The 19,076-nt window shown below is 43.8% G+C and overlaps 1 protein-coding gene across 1 annotated transcript in view; it reads left to right on the top strand.

Annotated features, from left to right (window-relative positions):
• The window catches only part of ARID5B (AT-rich interaction domain 5B), a 60,772-nt gene that overhangs the window by 30,219 nt on the left and 11,477 nt on the right, over positions 1 to 19,076 (top strand). Inside the window, exons 3-6 of the mRNA XM_085301607.1 lie at positions 1,632 to 1,744; positions 8,171 to 8,375; positions 10,661 to 10,713; positions 17,680 to 17,777. Coding sequence (XP_085157733.1) covers positions 1,632 to 1,744; positions 8,171 to 8,375; positions 10,661 to 10,713; positions 17,680 to 17,777 — 469 coding nt within the window. The remainder of the gene's footprint in view (positions 1 to 1,631; positions 1,745 to 8,170; positions 8,376 to 10,660; positions 10,714 to 17,679; positions 17,778 to 19,076) is intronic.

Here is a 19,076-nt window from a genome sequence, read left to right as displayed (position 1 = left end):
GCGGGCCGGCTCCGCGCGAGGCTGACATCCACGCCGTGCCGTGCCGTGCCGCGCCGGCGGGGCGGTGGGCTGGCGCGCGCCGTAGCACTCATGAGTGCAGATATAAATCAGGCAGATGTTTGTCGGCTGGAATGGGTAACAATTTCTTTATCTCTTTGTTTGCTTTTGCATGTTAGCCTCCGACGGCAATTGCCGCCTCGCTTTCCGCAGTACTTTCCAGGAAGCACAATGTGCTTCGCCAGAGATATGTGGAGAGATTTCTGCAGGGAGTTAAACATATATTTTTGTATCTGCCCAAATACAGACTTAAACACATGCACATGCATATATTTCTATTGCATGTCAGTGCTGGGGGAAGAAAAAGGATGTGTTTTGTGGACTTTAGGTCTTAAAACCATGGCTTTTATTTTTCTTTAAGCAGACCAGATATGACACTGTTATTCAAACTACAAAATCAAATTAACACCCTTTATTGTGTTTGCAAAGTAATTAAAATGTAAAATGTCCTGAAACCACTGGCTTACTGTGTGACAAATGTAAGATTAGAAACAATTAGGAGGCACTCAAGAGGTTTGTGGTGTTTAGATTTCTGACGTTGTTCCAATCATCCCTTTAAGTAATGAAAACAATAGTTACCTAGAAATTAAAGGTTTAAAGCAAATTATCTTCTTCAGCACGGTCATTAGATAATGATTGTTTATCATTTTAAATGATGCTCTGGTAGCCAGAGACTGATTCTGAAATCYGAAAACAGGCAGGACATGTAGTAATGAACAAACTGCTGCTTTATCTTGCATTTCTCTATGTGATCATGATTTGTGTTGCTATATCGCTATCGAAAGATGAATCTGATTTTCTTTTTTTTGCTATAATCCATATCCCATTCTACATATGGTTCAGCACGGTTAGGATTTGGTCTATGTGCTATTTCGGAGCTCTTTCATCATAGCATCCTAAGAATTGGACAAAATGAAAGTGGTTCATGTTAATTTGTATGTATGGTGTCTAACCCTTATGAAACAATCCATCATTTACTGCAGTACTGGTCTACTTGTAGAACTCGTTGCTAAGTTTTTTTTATCCATTTTAGGACTTCTTCTTTTTTTTTTTTTTTTTTTTTTTTTTCAGAAGAACTTTGACAAGAGTGACAGGATATATAAACATTTCTTGGAACTGTACGGAGTTTTAATATTTCAGAACATTTCCAAAAACAGATGTTTCCCAAAGTTGGGAAATGCTAGTTCGTACTTCTACTTGAAGATTAAAAATAATTATAATAAATGCAGTAGACTGATTAATGCAAAGTACCCTATTAATATTCAGTTTTGTTCTTTTTGTACCATTGAGAAATATTTGTGCTTTCACTCTGTGTCCTTTGGAGACCAATGTTTGACTTGGTATTAATTAGATATGTGAAAGTAGAATAGATTAGCCTTGGGGGATATGATATAGAAACATATAGTGTGTCAAGATGTAACCCATGGAGGATGGGAACCTCATAGTGAGCGTTTACTATAGACAGATGTGTACATTTCTGTGACTGGTTGTAGGGGAATTATTTGTTATGCTTTCAGCTGTTAAGAATCCATGTATAAGACAGTGTGCTCAAATTGTTCTCCATTAATTTTCAGCGCCAAATCTTAAAGGCAGACCACGCAAAAAGAAGCCATGCCCACAGAGAAGAGATTCATTAAACGGCATTAAGGATTCCAACAATAATTCCGAAAGCAAAGCTGTTGCCAAGGTAAATCACTTAATAATATTCCTTTCAGTACGTTCTCCTTTTTTAGATACAGCTCTGCCTTTGTTTCTCAGCATGCTGTTTCAAATGTAGAACGTAACTTATTTTCTTGGGGAGAGAAATGCAGGTTTTTCTTCAATAGTTCTATTCTTCACTTTAAACCACATCTGTGTTCAAAGTTACCAGCGACTATAATCACCCAACAACCTAATGCTATCAGCTTGTTGGTAACTGGTAGTGCTTAAGCTTTCTTGGCATCCAGTGTTAACTTCCACGTTCTGTGACACACAAACATAGTTTGTGGCTGTACCTTCGAATTAAAAATAAACCAGTGAGCGGCTCACCCTGTTACAATGTACTTCTAAATATAAGTTTAAAGATAAACAGAGTATGAAACAAGAGCTGCCTTTAAATAATGGCTTCTAAGAAGCATACACAAACGGCATTACCGTGATGTTAAGATCCTGACTTAAAATAGAACCAAAAAAAAAAAAAGAAAAGATAAGGGAGGAAATTAGGAAATTTAGAACAAAAGTTAAAAAATCTGGGCTGGCTCTTTAACACTGAGCAGTGAGCTGCATATTCCAGAGTTTGCTGAATAGTGCATGTTTTTAAAGAGTGTGCTATATTTGCTGCAGTGCTTAGCCCATGCTGCAAGTAAAAGCTGGATCACTGGTCTGTTTTTTCAGACTTATTTCTTAGACATTTGTRTGTTTGTGTCTTTCCCTTAAAATGATTTTAAAAAGACATGTCTGTAGTTTAATTTATGTCCTATTTTCTGTGTTGCCTCTGTGGTTTTAAATAGGAATTTRGTTTTCTCTTAAAGAAAAAAAAAGCACAAATGGCTCCTTTCAGGATGATTTAATTTGAAACCGTAAGATGCAAAGATGGAAAATTACTTAGAAAGATGAATACTCGTAGATGCTTATCTGTGAGCGAACTTGGTCMCTGCGATAGCCCTGAGCACCAGCTAAGCACGTCTGCCTCGACTGAATTTTTAGATCAGCTCCTCTTGACTCCKCTGTTTCCAGACGTTCGGTGGGTGCCTATGTGCAAAGCATTTGCCTTGCTGCGGTTCTCCCTTCAGGAAGTGCACTGAGTCTGTAGGTGCACGTAGGCTGGTGGTGGTGCGGGCAGCGAATGTGCCGGGAGATTAGGAGGTTAGAGAGGTCGAGTGGAAGCGCTGGGCTCTCCGCTTCTCCGAGGAGGGCGGATTGAATTCCTCCTCCTCCTCCTCCTCCTCCTCCTCCTCCCTAGGAGCGCGGGTAGAACTGTGCCTTCTGCTGGTGGCGGTGCAGGAAGGGCTGGAGGGCGTGCGGGCGCTCTGCCCCGAGAGCCGCGTTTCGCTGCTGCTTGTGCCCCGCGGGAGCCTGCGCCGAGGCATCCGCAGGCGTGGGAGCGGCGGCGTTGCCCGCCCCGCCGGGTCCCGCTCGCGTTCGCCTGAGWGTCTGTGCTCTGCGGAAGGACGTGCAAAATCCGCAGTGTGACAACGTCTCGGTTTGCCTCCGTTCCCCCTCCCCTCGGACAGGTCTCGTGTWAAAACATTAGCAGCAAATTGCAGCCTGGACTGTGTTGTCAAAGCGCCCTGGACTGTGCCATGAGTAGTTGTGCCTCTTCAGCACCTGATATATAGGTACTGGATAATTAAAAACAACAGTAACACTTCATACCAAATTGTTTATCCACTCTGTTTATATTCGGGCTCACCCTACTAGTCAAATGTGACGATATTTCAGATAAGAAGTAATTCTGCCTATTTATCTAGTCATACTGTGCTCATCATTGTGCAGATATTAATAGCATTAATTATCTTGGCCAGCTTAATTTCATTATAAATAATAGACGTGTTCATGATGTAGCGTCCTTGCTCCTGGTCCCACTGACTTCGCTGTGGCTCTTCGCATCAATCCGTGTCTCAGGGCTGTGGCTGTACTTCAAAGGGGGGTGGGCAGTGAATCAGAAACCCACTAAAGCAGAATTTTTGCACTTTATGCAGTTTGAGTCGCTGCCAGTAGCTTTCTGGGGAAGAAGGGGAAGTGAATTTTGGGAGGGGAAGGGGGATCAAGGTCCATCTACTGTGGTTAAGTGATCATCTTAGGCTCCACACTGTGCTTCAGCAGAGATTTTTGTCTTCTGTCCTCACTCCATCTCTGGTTAATGCTGTCAATGGATCCACAGAAAGCAGAGTTGCAAACTGCTAGCATAAGTGGGACAAATCCACTTGAGTCAGATACCAAAATTTTTTGGCAGTGGTCCTGGCCGTACTCCTGTTCCAGCTGGAGTCCTTCTTGACTGGAAGTTGTGCTTCTTTTATCCTCGGTGCGTGGCACCCAGTGCCTGACAGCAGCCCAATTTCGGGGGTGGCAGGGGGACGGGTGCRATGGAGACGCGGTGGCTGAACGGTTTGGGTCGAGGGAAGTGGTGGAAGAAGTGGTGTTTTGGAGACTGTGGTTCTGAGCCTGTCAAGCACAGCACAAGCCACGYGGTTTGTAATGACGTGCTGAGTTTCGTGTTCTTAGCTGCCAAYGACTAGCAATCTTTGTACAATTTAGTTCATTAGGACATGTTTACCTTGAGCCACGAGCAGATCATTTTGTCGACTTTTGCTGTTAGCTGACATGGAAAAACRTTTGGTTTCGTATGTAGTTCTGAGCAAATTCCCATCTAGGTGACTTGTTAAAAATGGAATGAGAGCAGGACAGACAGACCGCGTGGTCCTGGCCCCACAGATGCTGCCGGAGGAAGCAGCTCGCTTGTGTACCACTTCTTGCTTTTTTTCCAGCTCTCATGGAAAGGTGCATCTCAAACTTCTCTCCAAAATCTCCCAGGAATGTAGATGCTTTCATACTTCATGTGCCATCGGGGCTGGGCGGATTTTCGTGTCATGCAGACTCCACTGTAAACCTCGCTGTCCCCACACGCTCTTCTGGCTTAGTGTCCCCAAAGAGCGTGCCCGTTCAGAGTGTCTAAAAACACATTGTAAGACTTGTTAAAACTGCCTGGTCTGGCCGGCTTGAAGAGCTGGAAGGATTAAACTTGTTAAACATGGAAATTGTCCCCAAATGAATCTGCTCATTACATCTCCTAGTGCAAATGCTAAAATAAATCTCTCACTTCATCTGTAGGGCCAGATCTGGGAAATTAGTTTAAAAGTTGCCAGCGTCTGCTTTTCCTGCAGCCACAGGTGGCCTGGCATGCTCTCAGGCCTGAAGATTTATTCTGAGAGCCTCAGACATTATCTGACTGAAACTCTTAAATAAAGTCCTGTAGCGGTCTGGCGGGTGTGTGACCGCTGGCAGGAGAAAGCAAGCGCGCGTGTGTATGCGTGAGCGTTCACCTGCCGTTTGATCGTGGATGCTAGACTTCTGGCTGGAGGGATAGTAAGCCGTGGTCAGACGTTCCCAGAGCCCGCGTCAGTAGGCTCCCAGCTGTCCGTGGAGAGGCTGCCGCAGCCTCCACCGCCTGTTCCCTTGGGGACGTGTTAACTCGTAGCGGGTCTCGAGCGAAAGAGCTTGAACTCCTCCAGCGGAWATTGGACGTTCCCGTTGTAACGCAATTGTTAAGGCTTTGGGGGCAGAGCAGGAAAGCGAATATAGTCAAGTAAAATTCCTTGTTCGGTACCTTTGTCCAGATCTTTGTCTTCTAGGAAGATTCAAGCTTGTGTTTCGAGAGTGAAGTTAGGTCAGTTGCCAGTCCCCGGGGCAAATCTGGCATGACTCGAAGGGACTTGGATGCATTTACGCTGGATTTACAGCGGCGTGGTCTGGACTGGCACCTGGCCCTTTCGGTTCCCATTAATCCTTGGCCATGGCAGTCATTCATATCTCCTGTCACGTGGTGGTGACGTTCCAGAGATGAGGCCCGTGCCTTGAACGCTGAATGGATGAAACATTGCAGCCCTCATCAAAGGTTCATTGAATCTGACACTACTTAGCCTCCTCGCTTTGCACTTGGGCGCTTTTGAGTTCAACAGGCGCTTTGACCTCTCTTCTCTGAGCACCGGAGGGAAGGAGGTTGTGTATAACACGAARTTCTCTCGCTCCCGGCGGCTCCTTTTATATGTTATTTTCTTTGTTTCCTTATGTCTCCTTGGGAGTAACGTCCCTTACTATTAGTTTGCTTTCATATAAGTGAGCCTTGATCTGATTTAGCATTCGGGCCCAGGCCAGCATTGCAAACATAATTCTGAATTGCCCAGTTTGAAAAAGAAAACATATTAAAAAGGTGGAGATGGATGGATAGATAGATAGATTCTTACCTAGCAAGTGGGCTTCAAAACCGAAAAATTGTTCCCAGGCTCAGAGAATTTGTTCCAAGTTTCAGCTTGCAACAAATTTACAGCTCAAATTAAAAATCTTAAATTTATTGAAGTTATGAGTTCCTATTGGGAGTGCTAACCCAGTCTTTGGTATGGCATTGAAAATTATGACAATGTAATTTGAACTTTGTAAGAGGAAGCTGTTAAATAATTTTGCAAGGAGCCAAAGYAAAAAAAAATTAAGGAATTACAGCTCTGAACTGAAAACTGGAGTAAGCCAATCTACAGCTAATTTAATAAGAAAAATTCCCACTAGCTTCATTGCGTTTTGGATGAAACTCAGGACCTTTACAGAAGTCCAATCAGTAGCRTATCTACAACTAAAAGGCAAAGCCTTGTGTCTTACGCCACGAGGAAGACMACCTCTCTGTAACATCGGGCCAGAGAGTATCGGGCAATAGAGGAAACACACGAGAAAARTCTTGCAGGAAATCCRTTTTCAAGTCCCTGGGAGAAGCAARCCTGTACCCTGAGATGTCCAGCAGGGAGAGTTTTTTCAGCAATACTGARTAACATCAAAAATTGTGGCCACTTCTCCCTCTCTGTGCCTCTAGTTGGGTACCCTGCATTGCCTTGTCTCATGTCTGTGGAAGGTTATAGATGCAGCTAGCCTTAAATCAGTGCTTTTTGCAAAGTTAATATGCTGAGGAGTGTAAAGGAAAAGACTTTGCTTTCCTTGAGCCTGARCACAGGGTAGCTTTCCTGAGACAAAATAAGCACATCGCAGTTAGTCTTTCCCGTAGTATATTTGCTCTTTGTTTCTGGCACTGCGATAATGCTCTCCATAGCGCTTACCTGCGAAATGTCAATGAGTGCCCGTGAAGCAGCTGGCTTAGGAGTGGGGACGACGGCGGAGTCGATGGTTTACTGGAGGTTATGGAAAGGTTGGTGCCAGCTGCACTGAAATGCTCCCTGAAACTCTTGCCTTCTTCATCAGTGAGATATACCGCTCTCCTCCTAAATTCCCAAATACGGGCTTTGACAGCCTTCCTCGTCCCCCTGGGAGCACAGTGGACATGGCTTGGTTGGGGTATGGAGGCATCAAAAGGCTCCTTACAACGCTCAAGAGCGCTGAAGGGACAGCACATACCCAAAGTAGAGCCCAGGACCACCTCCACTGCCTCATAGTAGAGGACTTGCAGCGTTTCGCTGGAAATGTATTGATCCCATCGTGGGTGTGGTTTGTCTGGAGAGCTTTTAAAAATCAGTTTGCAAGGATGTGCTCTTTTGTTATTTGTATACATAAACTGTGGGAAGGCTCGAATAGTAATTTGCCTGATTCAATGGGAGGATTATCTTCAGGAGGACTGCAGGATTAAGCCAGTCTCGCTGGGTATTTCCCCCCTTGTTCTGAATGCTGATGAGAAGTAAAGTGGTTCCAATTTGTTGGCTTCCTGACTGGCACGCTCGTGCCGGGGAAGCCAGCGGGAAGCGCCGAGCTTTGGGACTCGCGTGCATGGAGGCTGCTCGTGTCTACCAGCGACGGCTCCTGCTACCCGCCTCTTCCTTCTGCTAAATGCAGAGAGCTGTGCTTAACTCTAAGCAGCTGCCCAAAGCCTCTTGCCTCAAGCCTGCGCTGCAGCAGACCCTCCACTGATGTGTGCTGAGCGCTCTGCCCGGGGGAGGCTTGCCAAAGTTTGCATCTCTTGTGGTGGGCCGAAGGAGAGGAGGCGGCGTCTTCGCCGAGCTGGCTGCGGAGCGCTCCTGGAAGGAGCTGAGCCCCTCGGCTCCGACGGGTGTCTGCGGGAGTCAGCGGCGCTCCGTGTCAGTCCTGCAACGAAGGTTATTATTAGACTTGCTAATGGCAAGTGTACGCGAGAGATGGGAGCTGTCTGTGACATAGCAACGTATAGTCAGAAAAACGCAGAGCTGGAGAGCATTGCCAATGGGTTATAACGATTTAAAGATGTGGCTATTTAAAAATGTTGTGACTAAGATTCAGAGCAAGACATTTAGCTCTATAAATAGCTTCCTTTGTTTCCCCTCAAACACAGTTGCGTGGTTTGGCCTTCATTTTTTTCAACAAGCCATTCTGTTAGGAAGGGGTATTTATTCCTTAAGTGAAAATTAAAGGTTACCCAGATCTGATGTGACATCTTTTCTTTTCCCAGGTAAAGTGTGAGGCTAAGTCAGCTTTGCCCAAACCCAAGAGTAACAACAGCAACTGTAAAAAAGGCTCAAGTGAGGATAAATCAAAGATTGCCGTAGGTGAAGAATGCAGAGCTGATGAGCAGGCTTTCCTTGTGGCACTTTATAAGTATATGAAAGAAAGGAAAACACCAATTGAACGAATACCCTATTTAGGTTTTAAGCAGAGTAAGTATCCTTTTTCTCACTTTCTTATTGACATTTTAGAATGGTTTGGCTTCTCTGGAGAAAGCATTTGCACACGGAGCCTATTTTAAAGCCTTATGGATGGGGGGACCATGTTTATATCTACAAATTTTCCAGTCCAAGCATTTTACTGTCTCTTATGCCTAGATTTGCATCGCTTCCTTCTGGGGTAGTTGCTGCCGGATATTTATAGGTTTAAATCCGCTGATTATGACTAGAAATAGGCATGCTGAAAACTCTCTAGTTTTCTGTTTTGTAAATCTGCAGCGTCTGTAATGCCTTTCTTCTGAGTTAATAATATGACGTATCTTTATTGTGCCCAGATGTTCTTTATGAAAGGACAAATATTAAAGGAAGACATTTAAAGGTGGTCAAGAAAGGCACAAAAGGGATCATATTTTAAGCACAAAAATGTGTTTATAGTTAATAAATTACTGACTTCAGAGAATATAAAACCAGACTGTGTCTGTTTAATACAGAATGCAGCTTTTAGAATTGCTTTGGCATGTACAGTTTGTAGTGCCACAATCTCTAAAGCAGTTGTAGGTGGAGAAGGTACAGTTGCAATTCAGTTTTACACAAATATTGCAATGCAAGTGTAGATCTTTCAGCATTTCCAACAAAAGCTGTAAATGGGGGTATTTTTCCTCTTTACCTATAGATTGAATGATACTTTAATTACTTAAAGGGGGGACTCTATGGGCTGAAATACTATTTACTCTAATTTATCTCTCAGATTAAAACCATGTGTTATTTTGATGAAGAATGTCAAACCTGTATGTTTTACATAACAATTTACATACCTAATAGCAGTTGGCACTGATTGCAACAGGCCTCCAGCAGCCATTATAAACTTATATAACTCCAAATGATTACAGTGTTTGTCTGAAAACTGGCTGCTTGAAATGGAAGTAAAATTAATGTACTATGAACAGCTTCGTTGCATTATGCATTGATTCAGATTAAATCAAGGCCTAAGCAAAGCTCTTGATAGCTCTGAAATGATACAAGGTTCAATGAGGCTTTCAGACCGTTTTTATGTCGAAGAGTGATTTTTTTTCCCCTCATTTTATTCTGCACTCCCTCAAGCAGGGGGACAGAGTAGGCTCAAAAGACAAGCTATAGCATTGTTTCTCAGATTCTCTGCCAGGGATGGCAGGGATGGCTGAAATACACTGAAAGTTGCCTGACACTCATTATAAATTGGGGGCCTGATCCAACAAATACTTAAATGCCAAGAGTAAGTATGCTGAGATGAGCAGAAATGTTTGCAGGAACAGGCTCTGTATTTGTCCAGCAAGAGCTGTGCAAACACTGCCAGAGTAACTACAGTAGTGGGAAGAAGCACTATGCTCACTACAGCATTAGCATCACCCATGGGGAAGTAGAGCCGGTCCTCTGCGACGCACAGCGTCTTTGTGGTGTGTCTATTGGGAATCACCTTTTGTTGGTGGCATGGTGCATAGGCCTTTCGCCAACTTCAGTTATTCAATTATTGTCAATTATTCTTCTGTAAATTAAAAAAAAATAAGACACCCTAGCAGCAAACAGTGGCCCCATGGGACATTGAGGAAAAGCATATGAGGAGGAAGAGCGATGGAGCAGGCAACAAGCATCTCCCAACACATCTTTTGGAGGAGATGCCTCTGAGCCTCCTAGCCCACAACCATGGGCAAGGCACCACCACCCCTTCCATAGTAATTTTGGTCCCTGTCAGCTGAACTCCCCCAGGTTCGTTCCCGTAGGCCCCATTCAAGCGCAGCCCATTGTTTATTGATGATGAAGGACGTTATCTGGGCTACAGTAAATATTGGATATTGTTGTTTAATCAATAGGCATTCTCCATGAGCCAGTGTGCGGCTCATGCTTGCTTGTTAATGAAATCAGTGCTAAACAAATAATTAAAACCAACATTCTTTTCAATGAGTAATTTTTATTATCAAAGTTAGGGAAACATGTTACAGTCATTATACTGTGTTTCTTATCAGCAAAGTCAAATGAGCCCATTACCTTTGTCTCAGGATACTTTTCCAGTCCTCTAAAGCCATCTAAATGTGTTCTCTTATATGTAATTAAAAGTATATATATAGTGTGGGCTAATATTTACTCTTCAGATTATGTAAATATGTCTTTGCAAATTATTTCACAGCAGCTTTTTGAGAGACTGTGAGCATTTTTTCTATTTTTTTAAACTGTTTAATTAACATTTCTTTGAAATATGTTGGTTAATGCAATGCTTATCTAAATACTTATTGTCCCTCTAACAGTTAACCTTTGGACTATGTTTCAAGCTGCTCAAAAACTGGGAGGATATGAAACAGTAAGTGTTTAAGTAACTTAAATGAAATAATTGTGCAATCTAACTTTTCTCTGTTAGAAAAAAATACAAAAGCAAACAATCATTTGCTGCATTTTAGACTAGCTATACACATTGTGGGTTTATTGGACCATTTTTGGAAACAGTCCCAATTAGTTCCAGGTTTGGCAAAATTGTAAACTTGTCGTAAAAACTACAAGTGGAAAACATATGTAACTCTTCCCTGTCAAGGAAATTAGTTGGGTCTGTAATTTTTTCCCATGTTGAGAAAGGGCTATTATTGTACAACAAGCCAAGATTGCATAAAAGAAATTTCACTTGGCAACATCCCTGACATCTGTTCATGTCTAATATGGGAAATATATTAAAGGCTTTCAAAAGTAATCAGCATTGTCCATTAAGGAATAGTATGCTGCAGTATCTTCTCTTATTCCAAGTGTAAAAGATCTTTATTAGACAAGGGTCAGTACCACATAAACAGGAAGTTATCAAAGTAATTCAGAAAAGTTTCTGACACTTTTTATCAGCTAACCATATCTGACAAGAGCAGTTTATTTTTAGCTCACAGGAAAAATTGATGGCCATGGATTTTACAGCATGTATTTTGAACCAATAAAATATTAGAGCAACAAACTTAGATTAAAATCTTGAAATGAGAAGAAAGAGCTGCATTAATATGGCACATAGAGACGACATCTGTAATAAAAACCAATTGACATAGGAAGATGTCGTCACTGGAAATATTTTCTTTGCACACAATGATCAGATTAAGTTGTTCAGTTCCTGCCGCAGTTGGATGAAAGAAATTATTTTTGCTTTGTTTACGAAGTAATCTGGGACATATCTGTGCTGCAGAGAAATGACAAGAAGAAATGTACTATCAAGAAGCAGAAAGTCATTTGAACGAATAATGTAAAACTCCCTATTTTCTTTCCATACAATAACGCATATTGTTCTCTAAATTAACAGGGTTTATTAGCGTGCGTGTGGTTAGGGGTTTGTGGAACAAGAACACTCTCAACAAAACTATATGCTTGATTTGGCTTCTGTTATTTCTCTATCTTTCATTAATCAGCACATACCATGCTTATGTCGAGGGGTGTGCGTGTGTGCGCTCATGGGTGTACATGCATGATTAGCTGCTGTGGCTGTATGGTCACAGCAGTTAGGAGCCAGGAGTCTTTGCTGTGAGTTGTGAAGTGCAATGAAGATGAGAACTAAAAGCTTGAACCTGATCCAGAGTGCAAGCAAAGGCTAGAAGGGAGACAGCAGGGGTGACGTGGGCAGAGCGCTCAGGGAGGCAGGTAACATCACAGCAACGTTTGGGATCTGCTTGAAGGGACTGGGATGCCCAAGTGGTGGTTTGCTGGAGAGAGCTGAGGTTGAGTGCCAGAATGAGAGAGGCAGGGATGGATTTAGAGATGCTGAAGAAGGTGAACCTGCATGTGTGGAGGAAGGGCTGGGGCGATGTGGTTGTGAGCACAAGGCCGCTGAGGCAGGTCTACCAAAGGCAGCAGAAATGTAAAGCATCCCGTAGGTGGGCATCCATGTCAAGTAGCRTCAGTCCATCCTCATCTCAAAGCTCCTGTCCTTGTCTCACCAAAACGTGCTCTGATGGTGAGGCACATTTGTGACCTTTGAGGAAAATGTACCGATTTTGCTTATTCTCCATAGACAAGAAACTTAAAAACTGCTTGCTGGTCAGTAAATGGCGACGATAGTACAGCTCAGGCCAGCTCCGGTTTGGGAGTGAATGGGGCTGAAGTGAGGGGGGCCTGATCCAATTTTTGTGGATATGGGTGTCTTTCATATTTTCTCTGTAGAAGAGCTGAGATTTGCAAGACTGTGTGCATGCGAGTTAGGTTGTACGTGGAGCATGAGGCCACCCAACTTCATCCTTTTTTGTTGATGATCTCATCCTCAATATGGATCTGACTTAGTTTTACATTCTCTGAATGTTAAACCAATAGCTGTTGCAATGCTTTGAGCTATCCATCCTCTTTTTTCTTTTTTAAATTTTACGGGCATTTTACACTGACTGAGTTTGCCAAGCTGCAACTGACTGTGTATGTTTTATCATGGTGAACTTTGATGGAAGGCTTTTGTGTTTGGTTCTTGTTTTATTAGGCAGCGAATGGCTGGGGTGATACAGACCTCAGTACTAGTTCCAGGATCTTAGATCTTCTTAGTCTCATATTTAAAATTTAAGTGAGTGCTGTGATGCAGTAGTGACCAAATGATGCCAATATCTGTTGATGATGATATGTCATGTGCAGAACAAAGGCTTCCTCAAATTTAACACACATTTATCTGATTAACATGCATTTACCTTCATAGACCCAACTGTCTAACTTAGATGAGTCATTGGTCCATTTTAAGGGCTTCATCATCTTTAATTTGCTTTAAAGTTTCGCAAGTTTCTGTTTTGTTTGTTAAGGTGAAAGTGGGTCTTTTGTAAGTATTGTGGGGGAAGAAATGCTTACGAATGGATATTTGGCTTCAGCACGTGACAGCCATTGTATAAACAAGCAACAAATAAAAGGTTGGTTAAAATCATTTGTTGGAACTGAGAATGGTCAGTTAACTAGTTTTTGACTAGGGAGCACAGAAGCTTTCCTGGTGAGATCAGTTGCAAACTTCGCATCCTTGTGTGTGCAGAAGAATGGTAGTCGGCCCATTTTCACTTCCATCCCCTGCCCTGTCCACGTACAGATGCTTTGATGGGGCTTTTAAAATGTCTCTGACARGGAATCAGAGATTATGTACAGTGTTTCTCGGCTTCTGCTCAGACTTGCCAAGCAATGCAAGACCTCTGAGTCCAGTCCTGTCATTTAAGAATTGAAAGGTGAATGAAAACAGCCRGGGATTGGATTCGAAGTGCAACAACTTTCTTAACCATCTGCCAGTCTTTCCTTGATTATCACGTTTCAGGTGCTGGGATGGATCCAGTGAAGCTTAACAGAAGGTGTTACCTGTACATACGGGATGTTTAGTAGTGTCAAGTCATCATTGTGTGTCATATGCTTTTATTTAAGGGCTCTCCCATTAGAGCATTTTTGAAGGTCTTTTCTCATCTCTCCATTTTCTGTTTGACTACTAATTCTTACAAAGTTGTCATCTATAGCTGTGTAATACTGCAGTCCCGCATACTCCTTGGGACAATGTTCTTCTTAAGCACAGTACAGGCCTAATAAAAATAAAAACACATGCARATTGGTCCAGCTCCTCACCAGATGAAGACGTCTCTCTGGAATTTGTGAGATTATGTTTCTCTTAAATAAAGATACATGAAATAAGCATCTTTGCTTATAATAATAAGAGAGTGCATTGGAAAGTACTCTGTATAGCAGACCTGAGAGCACCTCACAGCAGTGAATGATTTAAAATATCCCCAAATCCCTAGATGAAATTTCAAAACAATGTTGCATTGTAGATGGCTTAGCTGCAGTGACATTGAACAACCATGGCCTGGGATTTTCTCAGTCGTCCTGAATGAAGTGAATAAAATGTGCAGATGTTCGTAGATTGAGAAACTTCCAGGGATTATCCAAAAAGTTGTCTTTGGCAAGTCATGAAGTGGCATCTTCCCCTCAGAGCCAACACACAAGGAATGCCTTGGTAYGTTCATCTTGGCAGGAGACTGGTGCTGAATGGACAACCTGAAGATGTCTTAGAAAGATAAAAGATTAAAAAGAAAATTACATGGGACCTAATCTTTGGTCTGTAGCAGCCTAAATTTTGCTGAAGGATCCCATTTATCTGCTGCCTCCTTGAAGCCACAACACTGGCTTCAAGTTCTTTAGTTTTAAAAAATTACTGATCAAGACAACTACCAAAGTTTTGCATCTGGGCAAGCCCAAAGAAGCTGACATATCAGTGGCATCCAAAATACCTGAGTTTATGTCATACAGAACTAATCTAACACCGAGAGCTCTGTTTTGAAGAGCTTTGTGAAGATCACATGCCGTGACCAGAAAATCTGTCATTAGATTTGCTGCTGTGGTGCAGAAGATCTTTAAGATTTCTCAAAGCAGAAGCCACCAATAAAAGAAAGACTTTGTATAAACAATCCCTGACTTTAACAGCTAAGATCATTGCTTTTCTTTGGTTGCTCTTGGTGAGCCCAGTTATGGGATTGTGGACSTACAGGTTGGAGCAAATTGTGCAGAGGGGCTGGAAACCAGAAAACTAAACTTCGAAACTAAAACCAGTGCTGGATTGGAAATCTGTAGGAGATGAGACTGCCAATCCAATTCCCTTGATTGATGGGGGAACCAGGAGCATCCTGCACCCTTAGAAATGTGAGCACTGTGAGGGATATATATACCAGTGGAAGCTGGGAAAAGAGCAAATGGGAAATCTAAGGCAACGAGGGAACTTTGTCCTCCTTTAACATTATCAACTGGAGCATGTCAATGTATGTCAAGAGACTAAAGATGAATTAACAAGTGTATACTGAAAGTGCTCAGGAAATATCTGTTAAAGCTCTTGCTGTGTCTGCATGGTCTTAGTCCACTCTCCTTCCATGCCTTTAAGAAAACGGCACCTTGCTTTTGATAGTTTATGGGAAATTATCTGCTCAGGCAACCAAAGTACTTTAACATTTTTGTACCTTTTGCTGCAAGGCTTTCCGTTTGCCCTGTGCCGCAGCCAGAGGCGCRTTATTAAGCAGGAACACGTACGAGCCCCTCGGAGGTGGAAACCGCTGGGCAGGCGTTTTCGGTATGAATGATAACCACAAGCAGCRCGTCGCTGAGCAGTGCCCTTCCTTGGCTCCTCAGGAGGTTTCYTCTCACTGGAAGCGGCTGGGAGAGACTTCAGGGAGACGAGAAGGAGACACTTTATCTGGATGTGGCCAGCGTGAGCATCTGGCTCCAGCGACGCTGCCCCGCGTGACAGTGGCGAAGTTTCCACAGAGCTGCATTTTGTTTAAGGATGTAATTTATCACTTACTTGGGTCCTTTGAAGTTTATTAAGCATAAAACCTGCACTTTGCAGAGCAGGGGAGAGCTCAACCCTAGGCTCCGTTAGAATAACATTCGTTTTGGGGAAGGAGAGATCTAAACCGAGCTCCGTACGTGGGAGAGCGCAGTTTTGCTAATTGCCAGGGAGTTCTGGTCCGCTGCAGAGGCAGAACTGGATAAAGCTGGGCAAATGTCTGATGTGTAAATACTATTATCCCAAACAGCCCAGAAGGGAGAGACGCCGGTCACGGTCGAGTGATTTCAGAAGCACAGCCCCAGATCAGCCGTGTGCGCCTTTGCTCCGCTCGTCCCCCCGGCCGCCAGAAGCTCCAGTCAATACAAAGCCTCTCGCCACGATCCAGCGGGCACCGGTGACCCTGGGGAGCCGTCAGGAGGCACGGGCCGTCGGGCCATGCCTCTGCCGTCCCGGGGTTCCTCTGCGACGGGGACTTYGGATGTTTAACCCCTTCCATAATAATAACCAGCAGCAGTGTGGGCTGCATGGTGGAGAAGTGGCTTAAGAACCCGAACAAAACTGACTTAGAATGAAACTTTTCCTCAAATGAGAGTTCGATCTGTTACTTAAATCATTCACTTGTGCAGAACGTATCCCTCAACTGGGGCATCTCACGCCTCCGGTCTTTGGGTTGGCTCCAGAAGACAGAAGAAAATTAGTGAATGCAGTCGGTCCATTTTGCTTTAAATGGGATTTAAGATAAAATGCTTCCTTTTTACAAATACCTGTAGGTGCAAACTATCTAGAGGTACCAGTTGTGAGTGGGAGGTGCTGATGATTTCTAAGAACTGGGCAAACAATGAACTTGAAGGAATTGTAACATTATCAAATAATGGGTCTCCAGCCATCCTCTTGCCTGTAGAGAATCATTTCAGCAAAGGAGGGGCTTTCCTTTTATGTAGAGATGAAAAAAGCACGTCTTAGCCTGTAATATTTAATGACAGTAGCCAGCTCCTCTTCTTTAGATTAAAATTACAGACCTCAGATTGCAAGCTGTAATATTTGTTTTCTTCTGATTGCTGCCTTTAGCTCCTCAGAAAATGCCATTGAGTGCTCTGTGGGGAGCTCTGGAGAAGCCTCCAGGGCTGAATGTATTAAAATCCACAGCATTCCACAGAAAATGATAAAATTCTCCCCAAATTGCCCCAGCCTCCCCCCCCCTAATTTTCCACTGGCCCTGTTTATGAGCTGCAGGCAGAGAAGGGCGATCTGTTGAGCTTGTCCTATTCCTGTTTTTCTTCCTGTTTTAAATATATAAAATAATGAAGTGGTATTCAGAAACAATTCTTTTGCCAGGTCTTCCATCTGTTATTCTGTATAATCCTAATTCCTGTACCAAAAAATCCAGAACCATGGTATGCAACTCAATATGTTACAAGATGTTTATTTTCATCAGCGTGGTCCAATAAAGTACATAGCTCAAATATTAACATTGGAGTATGTTAAGATTTCATTAATATTTGATATATATATTTAACTGACATAAATGGGTAAAAATAAACAGCTTGTAACATATAGAGTTACGGACTATGCTTTTGTGGATTTGTAGAATTCTGTGGTAGATTTGGATTTTGCAGCAGATTTATTTTCTCTAATTCAGCTAAAATAACTACGTAATCATTATTTGTGCCGAGTTTGGTTCGAGCTTCATTTTCATAATTCACGGTGGGATTTGTCTGCATAACTTCTGATGGTTAATGACCCTATATTGATTGAGCTCCTCTTTTGTGAGGCTGCGTTGCTTGTGACTTGATAATGAATCAGGCAGATCACTCCATTTTAGAGAGAAATAAAATAGACATGGTGTCAACTTAAAAAAACAAAAAGGCACCCGAAGCTCTGTGCACGCTGTATATTCTGTAGGGGCTTTCATAGTGCTGGTAGTACATGGTGTTCTGAAAGTGTCACACATGCATTTGTTGTTGTGAACTGAAATGCTGTAGGATCTGTAAAGATGCAAGATTAAATTTTCCATTGCCATTTTTACAGATAACAGCCCGTCGACAATGGAAACATATTTATGATGAATTAGGTGGTAACCCTGGAAGCACAAGTGCTGCTACGTGTACTCGCAGACATTATGAAAGGTAAGATAACAAATCTGAAATGCTTGTTTAATAATGAAAAAATTAATTTGGAGAGCCTTCAAAGCATTTTGTAAAGAATTGGCGAACGAGAGAGGGAGAGGGGTTTTAAAGACGTGGTGGATATTCCCCCACCAGGTTAGTCAGGTAATCCACAGTGACTTAAACCAGGGCGTRCGTCTCCGGTGACAGAATCAACAAAACGAGCATCTGATTTTTCTTTGGTTCGTATCTTAATTTTTACAACAGCTTCGCTGGGAAGGAGGCTGCAAAACGGAGCCGACYGCCCCCCAGGAAAAACGAGGAAGGGCAGCTAGCGGGTGCGGCGGCTCCTCCGCCGTCGTTGCCCAGGAGGGCCGCTCGGGCCGGCGGGGGCTGCGGCGGGCGCGCGAGGCGGGCGCAGCGCCTGCCGCGGTCCCTCCCCGGGCCCGTGACGTTCCCGGGGCTTCTCCGGGTCCCCGGCCGGCTGGCCGAAGGTGGCGTTTGGAGAAGAAAAGCCTGTAGGATCTTCAGGTTAGCCCTGGGCTAGCCAGAAACGTGCTTTACCCAGTCTGGCCTGAAAAACCCAAACACGTGTACACGTGTACGACAGCCCTCAGTGACTGCTCCGGTCCCTGGATTTCTAGTGCTAGCTGCTTTTTTTGTTTTTTTTTCCCAACCACAGGAAAACCGTATTGAGACTCAGACTTGGAAAAAAAAGTCGATGAAATTGTCCTGCTTTGTCTCAGGTGGTGTTTCTGACTACAGCACCTGTGAATGTAACGTTCGTGTACAGCCAGCGTGCTCGGTTGACATTTAGTCTAAAAGCGGGGCCGCCGCGCGGGGCAGACGTTCCCGGCTGAGCACGCACGCGCGTTTTCCAGCGCGAAGGTGCGCTGTGAGGCTAGGCTGGAGGTTGGGCTAAGCTGGGAAGGAAGCGCTGGGTGAACCTCGGGGTTTCGCCTTCCCGAGCCGCGCCGGGCTCGCGGGGCTGCGGCCGCTCGCGCGGCGCGGCCCTGCTCCGGCGCGGCCCGCTGCGGGCGAAAGGGTTTTAGTGCGGGGTCAGCCGCGGTCCCGGCTCGCCTGAACCCGCCGCCGGCTGGGTTATCCCGGATAGGCCCGAGCACTTCGTAAAAATGTCTTTGTCAGCCCGGTTTCCCTTCCAAACCTATTCATCTCTGTCAGTTTTTAATATTAGCACCAGGCTCTTGGCTATAGTCCATTAGTACTGTACTTAATTGCTCGTGTTACAGATGATTACCAATATAAAAGGCATTAATGGTCTCCCATCGCGGGGCCGTCGCTCGGTGCGCGGCGGCGGCA

This window comes from Rhea americana, unplaced genomic scaffold (assembly GCF_003343005.1).
Source record: "Rhea americana isolate MKP2758 unplaced genomic scaffold, rheAme1 scaffold_179, whole genome shotgun sequence".
NCBI lineage: Eukaryota > Metazoa > Chordata > Aves > Rheiformes > Rheidae > Rhea > Rhea americana.
This window is presented reverse-complemented; position numbering and strand designations above follow the sequence as displayed.